The 9630-nt window shown below is 33.5% G+C and overlaps 1 protein-coding gene across 1 annotated transcript in view; it reads right to left on the reverse strand.

Annotated features, from left to right (window-relative positions):
* The window catches only part of LOC108974069 (protein abrupt-like), an 86787-nt gene that overhangs the window by 43552 nt on the left and 33605 nt on the right, over positions 1 to 9630 (reverse strand). Inside the window, exon 2 of the mRNA XM_018941685.1 lies at positions 4104 to 4778. Coding sequence (XP_018797230.1) covers positions 4104 to 4778 — 675 coding nt within the window. The remainder of the gene's footprint in view (positions 1 to 4103; positions 4779 to 9630) is intronic.

Consider the following 9630-nt stretch of genomic DNA (forward strand, 5'->3'; position numbering starts at 1 on the left):
TCCTCTTTGACAGTGTCGCGGTAGTACTTTTCACCTTCGCTGACTTGTGTAAGTGTATTGTCTTTGCGGCCGTCAAAATACAGCCCATATACAGAGTCAACACTTTCGGTGTTTTGGAGCTTAACTCCAACACTTTTTTTTGCCCGACTAATCTTGCATTTGTCATTGATAAAGCTAAAGCTAGCYTGATCCTCTGTTATCAAACCTGCTTTTTTGGCATCCAGAATCCACAATCAAGGCTGCTGCTCTATCACTTACTCCAAATCTTTGGGCAGCTAAAGCAGTGTGTTCTAATATTAGTGTGTTTTGTTTGGTTTTAGAGGATGGAAGAGAAAATTCATCATCAGCATCGTTTTTGGAAGAATCCATATGCGACGCACCTACATTGTTGAATGGTCACGTATTCTAGCTGATACTTTTCTGGTAAGTGTTGACGTTGAATGACGTTTTAAAAGCTTTTCCTTACGTTCATTTTTCTTTGTAATTTTTTTTTGTTTCAGGTAGATCAACACTTCCAATGCGACCAATTCTTCTGGTTCTCTGGTCCAAGAGAAATGGTTGTTCATTGATAGGAACTTTCCTTTCCTTTGGACAAGTGCAAGAAGAAAAATACATGCATTTACAAGCAGCGATGTCAAATAATGTAGGTGAATGAATGTAAGTGATCGCACTCGGCGAAATCAACGTCAAGAAGTGTGGCCGCAAGCCGATTTTCACTTTGCGATGTGGCGCGCCGCATTTTCGGTCGTATCTCGGGAACGGTTCGTCCTAGGACCATGATCACATATACCATTTCGGTAGCAAATGACGTGACAAATAACTTTTGTTTTATACATTTTGCCATGAGATGCGTACTTCAAGCACCAGATAGAATTTCCGAAATTTCAAGGTCGGAGTTGGGGTTGAAGATGCAATCCGATCTCAAAACAAAAAGTTGCATTGGAATCAGGAAGTACTAAGGCAACTTTTCCGCACTATTAAAAATCATTGATTATTCATTGGTGCTTGATTTGTATGCTGGAAGTGAAATCATCAGATGGAATTTAAAGTTCAGTTATAAGGGAAGTAAGCGTGGTTCTCGTTGATTTCGCTCTTTTGGGTACTGTTACATAGGAATCTCAAAAGCGTATTAAATAGCAAATTTAATTAAAACTGACTGGTAGACCAGCTACAGCTACATGGAAGGAAAATAATCGACATCACCCTGTTGATATGGAGAACATATTGAAAAATATTTTCCGAAGACATATTGACAGGGTCAAAGTGGGTATTTTTTCCGAAGTAGAGGAGACCGATTATCACAAAATTCAGCAACTACTTCTAAGCATGTTTTCTTGCAACAGCAAGTTGCAATTCATAAAATGTACAAAAAGAGCAACAGAAATTATACTAGAAGAAGATCTGCTTAAAAAAATTTCACTTTACCATAGTAATAAGTCAATGCATAGCAGAATAAACGAGACTTACAATACATTTAAGGATAAAATATACTATCCAAAATTAAGGCAAATAATTATAGGTAATTGCGAAAACTGCAAGCAAATTAAATAGGACAGGAAACCCATAAAGCCGAAATTCAAACTAACTAAGACACCTTCAGATAAAAATAGAATAATACATGTGGACATTTTTCATTTTACAAAGCAGTCATTTGTCACAGTAATTGATAAACCAACAAAATTTGCAGCAGCATACAATATAACTGACAGAAATTGGAGAGTAAAGAAGGCCATCAATTGAACATTTCGCGAAATTTGGAAAACCAAAGAAAATCATCATGGACAACGAATTCAGGGACGAACAGTTGATTCAGTTCTTAAATACAGAAGGAGTCGAAGTACACTTAATAAAACTAAACTCACGTACAGGTAATGCAGACAATGAGAGGCTGCACTCAACCCTGTTAGAAAAACTAATTGAGGATCCAAGCCTCTCAACAGGAATGAGGATACTGATAGGTAACTATAATGATCGCTATCACTCAACCATAAAATGTACACCCAATAGTGCTAGAAATAGTACTGATCCAACCATTTTAAAAAACACAATAGACCAGAAGAAACAACTCATAATATATAATAGAAATAGGTACAGAGAGGACTACAAAGAACAGAGACCAACGGGGCAGATAAAAAATTATAAAAGAGTAAGACACAAGAACGAACCATATTTCCGAATCACACTACATATTATACATCCGAAAGAGCTAGCAAGTTTGGTGGAGGAAATGGAAGAAAACATAAGACGAGCAGACCTAAGTAACAAGCCACTTATTTTTAACGAAATTAAAGAGGGAAGAAAAAATAGAGGTTTAATTAATTTAGGAGGGGCAATGTATAAATGGTTGTTCGGGGTAATGGACGAGAAGGACCGATAGGATATAATAGGGCAATTCAGAGTCTGGTGCATCTGAGTTTGCAAAATTATGCAATTGCAAATATTTACCATCAACAGTGAACGTCTTTTTTGTGATTTCTATGCAACCCTTGCAAATGCCATTAATTCACAGCTGATCGGTGAAGAAAAACATTGTTTGTGATCAAAATTGTCTCACAAATTGGAAAATATGCCGAAAAAAAGGGTGTAGCAGGTGCATCGCTGTACATTTTGTTAGTGTAAAAGCAAAAATATGCTCGCTCATTTGCAATTGCGAATATACAAGACCATTTGCACCAGATTCTGAATAGCCCTAATTAGTTATTTAGAAGTAATAGAGGGAAATTCGCACAATACAATTACAAATGTCAATAAGCAGATCATCGTAAATGAGCATTTTAACGATTCAATTAATTTAATGAAAACAATAGTAAAAAATGACAATATTAAAAGAGTTAAATCAGATAGAAAAAGAAATTGGTTCTTTACAATGATGAAATGATTACATGAAATAAAAAGTACTATAGCCGCCGCTAAAAACAGTTTAATACACCCGGGGGTGTTAACTAAAGAGGAAATAGATAGCTTTGACATAGATTTTTATAAGCTGAAACTAGCCACAGCAGGATTAGTAGCTTTCAAAAATGAAACACTTGTGTTCTCTATACAAATACCAAAATAGATTTTTTAAGGTATATATGTACGTAAAATTAATTATGCCTCAATCAAACAAGCGAAAATTGCAAATAGCTTAAGAGGATGCAAAAATAGTAACAATAAATAAAAAACTAAAATTATGTAGGTTTTCTTTTTTTAACGCTTGTGAATTTAAATATAACAATAATACCAGAAATAAGTGATGATACTTTAATCATCAAGAATGCAAATAATTTGAGACTTATACAAAATTGTGAGGACAGAAATTTTATACTACAAAATAATGATACAATAAATTTTGCGAAATGTGAAAATAAAATGAACGAAGAAAAATTTAGTAACAACAAAACTAAATTTATTGGTAAGCTAATACATACTGTTAAAATGTTAAACCATACCTATGAGTCAAAAATAAACTTCGACGAGTGTACTAAATGATTTTAAGAATATTAAAGAAATAGAAGAGCTAAAGTATCACAAAAGTGTGTCTTATGGCATAACCGCCTCATTAAAAATAATACTCGTATAATAATACTAATAAGTATAATTATTCTTATTATTTACTTATATAAACAAAAAAGTTAAAAAATTTGTTTGAAAATTAATAATTTTGGGGTCGCCATATACCCAATAGGATTTCATTTGATGATTTAAAATTCACAACAACTGAAAATAATTTTTGTTTTTGGCGGTAGATATCCAATAGGGTGTGATGAAACAACGGAATATTCCCCAAAAAATTAAAACTTATAAAATTTTTATCTCTGCGGCGTGGGAGATTTTAGGTTGAAAGGTTTCATCATCCAAAATTTATATAAATAAGCCTATATCTAACCCAATTAGTTTTAGGTGATATAAACAACCGTTGGGTAAACAAAACTGTTGTACTCTTCAGCAACATGATTCAAGAGTAAGGAAAAGAGTAGTTTAACCCTGTGGATTTAATTAGTAATTACGATCTATTCAGCAGAATTACTTATTTCGCAACGCACATAGGACTTATACATTTATTTCTTATTGATACCGACCGTGGTATGACACCATTTTATATAATAGTATAAACTACTCACCAAAAGTATTTTCTGTTAAAAATTGTAAAAGGTGAAGATCAAGAAGAGGTTGGTTCGTTGCTGACTGTCCGCTGGATAATTCCTTTTGCGCGCTTAATGCAGCAGCCGCGGCAGCAATAGCTGCATCATTTCTAATATGTGAAATTGACCTATTCTTATGTCCAATATCCAAAACATTTTCTTGTTTGTTGTTATATCCAGTAGAAGAGCTATTTAAATTCAATCGACATGCAGTTAAATCTTCCGGATCATCATCAGATTCGATATTCGTGTCATAAGTTTCTGTATTATGTTGTGTATTATAGCTGTAATCCATACCTCTTATACTAGCCGTATTGGCAGGCGATGCATGGTCACGTAAGTCATCCGGTGAAATATTTACCCCTGCCTTAGCTAATAAACGCGAAGCCAATATAGGGTCAAAAGCACAAGGCATTGGTAGCACAGGAAGATCTTTCGTAGATATACCACGGTGCTGACGTGACATATGTGAATGCAACGAATTACGAGATTTCGCAACAGTACCACATAAAACGCATCTATACCCAGGACAAACGGTATGCTTATCCTCAAGATGAGTTCGCAACGTATGTGCCGACCTGTAAATTTTTCCACATTTTGGACATGGTCGTGGATCTGTGGCTCTTACTCTCATTTCCACTGAACGCTGGGAGCCTGAATAAAAATCATATATAAGTACTTTATATTTCTTGAAACTAGTAATACATATTGCACATAAAACAAAATATTTTAATAAATTTAAATAAGAACAAGTAAGGAACAGCAGAGTTCGGGTATAACCGAACATTTTATCCTCTTGCAATTTGCTATATTATATTGGCCGATATACAAATTATGCGGTATATAATCGTTCGTAAAGTTCGAAAAACTTTATATTAGGTAAATGGGGTCAAAGGGAATTATTGACCCGTTACAACCCATTTGTAATGCGCAGATATACTACCATCAGGATATGATGATGATTCCCTATGAATTTCAATTATGAACACATTGACCAATATTTTCGGTCAAAAGTCACTTACATATAAGCCCTGAGGTCCACGTATTCAGTACCTGAGGGCATAAGCAGTTGTGGTTCGATGTGGGCAACTGTTAATCATAAAATGACGCATCTTATTTTTTCCTGCCATATTAATTGAATTATATATTGGAAAGTGAAAGTTTCAAATGGTATTTAAAACCGTGTTATATGGGAAGCAGGTGGATCTAGTCCGATTTCGCTTTTACTGTAACATAAAGACATTAGAGGAATGTCACGTACAGAATTTGGTTAAAATCGGTAGAGCGGATCTCGAGATATGTGATTTCACCTAAAAGTGGGCGGATCCACGCCCATATTCCAATTAAAACTACTCGATTAGTTTTACGATTGCATTAATTTTATATACGTGTGAACATATTTTAAAGCACTTTTACAAATACATATGTAACTCACATATGGTACTTAAGTGGCAGCCTGATTTAGAAGCCTCTTACCTCTTTAAAAATAAGCTGAGTATATGTTCTCAAAGTTTTAGAGGAGAATTTGAAATATTTTCGAAGCTAGAAGAAAAATAGTGACCGAGCATGATACACGAGCGACTGGGAAGAAAGCGAAAACTTTGACTTGCGATTTCTCGGTTTTTCATTTTTACGAGTATTCTTAATCGGCGGCCAGGATAGAAAAAAAATAAACAAATGGCGTATACAATTGCAAAGTTTATTATCTTAGGCATTCAACTAAAAAATGTMAAGTTTGAACATATTTTAAAAAAACATAAAGTAAATTTTTTTCGTCAAAAACCACTTTTTTTCATTTTTAAGCTATTTATAAAATTWTACACTTTTTGTGATTTTTTTTTAGTTTAACTAAAATATAAATTATTCAAAAATATGAATCTATTTGCATTTTTTGTTTCCGATAGAAATTGCGACCTGCATCCTGCCCGTCGTCCGACAAATGCACATGAGCGATGCATCGCATTTGCTCCCAAAGACCGAATATCAAAGATTTCGTTTCCAAAAAAATTTGTAAATTATGCTTAAATATATTACTATAAACCTTAGAAATTTCGCTTTAATCAATTATTTTTTCCTTCTCACAAAAATCCTCAAAAAAATCGCTACTTAGAAGCCTCTAAACCAGGCTCCCCCCTTAACGACATAAGAGCACTTCTACGTAAGCGAGGGACGACAAGGAAAAATGAAAGAACTTTGCTGCTCGTACTCTAGTGGCACAACTCTAGTGGAACACAAAGCTTCTTGTTTGTAACAGCTCGTTGCGAGAAGGCTCGGTTTCAAAATAATATATACAATGTATTCCGGGTTTTGATTTTTGTTATATATTTTTGTATGTGATATGCAAATATGTGGATAAAAATAAGATACTTAAAAATACTTAACTTAAATATTTAACAATATTTAACAGTATTAAAAGTAATGATATAGTATAAAATTGAGTTTCTTTTACATTTTTACTTAGTGTGATTATCATTTTATTTAAAACAAGATATGTAGTTAATTCATGTATGTTTTGTAAGAAAAAGATGCGGTAAAAAATTTACGTATATTTAATACTTCCCGCTATATTAGGAAATTTCCTTTGTAGATTTGGCATTGAAAATATTGAGGACTGTACCGAAAAGAAACTGCACAAAATTTTTTATTTGTAACGTAACGGATTTTATTAATTTTTGCTTGTAACCTTTTTTAATAACAAATATAAAAGTTTTTATCCACTTTTAATTAAAACTAGTAAAAAAATTATTCTCTAAATTTATGCCGAATTTTTCGTTTACTTCCCTTCATTAAATTCTGCGCACCTTCTTTTTTTACGGCTCGACTTGTTTTAAGCCATTTTTTTTAATTCATTGAGGTTTTCGGCAACTCGATGATCCTTCTTCAAGTTACGTTTGTCAATTGCCCAATATTTCTCTATTGAGCGAAATTCTGGAGCGTTTGGAGGGTTCTCCTCTTTTTTAACAAAATTGACATTGTTATCCTTCAACAAATCCAATGTGGAATGAGCATAGTGCACTGTGGCTAAATCGGTCCAAAATATTGTTGACACGATGTGTTTCTTATAAAATGGTATTAGAAGACAGTTTAGATACTCCTTCTTATAATTGTCAGCCGATATAGTACCCTTTATGAAAAATGGAGTGCTCTTAAGGCCGCAAGAGCATATAGCCTGCCAGATGAGTATTTTCTCGCCAAATTTTTCTTTTTCAATTGTTGACACTGATTGGTCGACAGTACCATCTTTTGGTTTTGTATAGAATTGGGGATCTGGTAATGTTCTTGAGACCATTTTTACGTATGTTTCATAGTCTATTATAACACACTCAACAGAATCTTTAAGCAAACGATCGTACAACTTCCGTAGCCTTGTTTTCCCAAATTTTATTTGTCGTTGACTTTTTTTGGGAATCTTTTGTTTTTTATAAGTTATTTCTTTGCTTCACTCTTTGAATCATAGTAACTGGTTTTATCTTTTTTCGCCAAATCGCGCACAGACATTGATTTGTTTTAGTTTATTAAGTCCAACACCTTTGCTTCAAGATTTGGATCACTAGGTCCTTTTTTCGCCCATTTTTGATAACTCTTTAAGCGAACAGGTTTTATTGAACTTTATTATAATATTTTTTACACCATTTACACTGACTTTAAATCGTTTTGCTAGCTTTCTGTATGAAATGCTTTCTTCATTGCAGTAAATGTGCACAATTTGCCTACGCACGTGCTCTTTGATTCGCCCCATCGCAAAAATGATATTATAAATTACGGAGAAAGAAAAAACAATAGAAGCAGAACTGATCACGCTTTCTAACGGTACTTACCACAATATGATCAATCGGCTACTTCATGAGAAATATTGAATTGAAAGTGTGCAGTTTCTTTTCGGTACAGTTCCTAAAAGCGAGTATTTTGAATATTGTTTTATTATATTAATAGTAAATGATTGTAATCAAATAGGGAGACCACCAGCGTTTGAAAAGCTATAGCTGTAGCAATAGCAAAAAATGAAGTGCTGTGCTCTGCTCTGCCGTATCGGTAGCAAAAAATTGGGAGCGGTATGAGAGAGTGCTACATCAAAATTTTAATTAATATTTKGCTGCTACGGGGTAGTAAATTAAAACCCTTAAGACCACTAACTAATGTAATAATTAACTAGGCGATACGCTCTAAGTGTTGCGTAGCGTAGTGGGGTTCAGGTTTGTGAAAAAGAATGAAGAAAAAGTCGAATCGAGATACCTGCTTGAACTCACTGCAAGTAGCAAATGCCTAGGAGGCAATAATTTTACGGCGGTATTTTGCAAAAGGATTTTCACATTTTTTATTTAAATAAAATAAAATATAATTAAAAAAATACTTCAGTTATTTCATTTGCATATATAATATCACAAGAAAGTCACAGTTTCATATATTATAATACAAATTATAAACAAAAAGGGGGGTATTATTAATATTTTTAGTAATAGCACCTACTGGTTGTTGTTATAAGGTGTACGTTGATTGCGAGTACTTCGTTGATTTGCACAAAATGTCAAATATTAATGTATAGTCTATGAACGTTCGATCAGAAACGGCACAAATTTGCTTGAGAAAATAAAAGAGACAGTTAAATTATAAGGGAGAAGGGGCCAATTCGCAATGCTAAGCAAAACTTTAAAATTAGTTCTTTTCCGTCGATGAAATTTTCGATCAGTTGAAACAAGTAACTAAAACTTGTGGATTTTTTTTTATACAGATCAGATGAAAATGATTACACACAATGCCATTTTAGAACATTGAAAAAAAAAGAGAAATATCTTTAACTCACGGTGGATAGACGGATATAGATACAGCAGATTTACACAATGAAATAGAAGCTATTGGCAGAAAAACTGCTCATAAAGCCACACTACTGCACTTTTTAAATTATATTTGTTCAAACGGTTAATATATTTCGTTATTAATTTAAGACAATACCGTTGTTGTTAACACTTGTTCCTGTGTTCTTAGCTACTGGAGAGCGTAATTTCAATGCAACTAAATTTTTGTTGAAGTTTTGAGTTTCGATATTATCTATATTTATTCCACTCGTGTCGGTATTACAGATTCAACTCTGTTTTAGTGAGGTCGACTAGAGCGTAAAAAAATTTTAACTACGACCGAGAAGTTCTAATTGAAAACTGCATTTATTTGGGAACAAATGTGTCAAAGTATACGGTCAACTGACAAGTGTGTTCCTCAATTCATTTTAATTTATGTGCAATCCAGGCTGTGGAAATTCGCAGGCAGCTTCACCGGAGGCCTTTATATTGCTGACACCACGCGACACATCAATTTAACTGAAATTATTTACATTTATATCTAATGTGAACAGATACACACAGCRAATTACAGAGGATGCCTGGTATATCAAAAATTAATTAAAAGAAATAATGTTAAAAATAATAGGGAACGGGAAACTCAAGTTAAAGACAACAACACAAATCTGTCATATGCAGATGTTACCCGATCTCAGTTCACTAATAACGACAAT

Source organism: Bactrocera latifrons, unplaced genomic scaffold (assembly GCF_001853355.1).
Source record: "Bactrocera latifrons isolate USDA-ARS-PBARC rearing strain unplaced genomic scaffold, ASM185335v1 scaffold_520, whole genome shotgun sequence".
NCBI lineage: Eukaryota > Metazoa > Arthropoda > Insecta > Diptera > Tephritidae > Bactrocera > Bactrocera latifrons.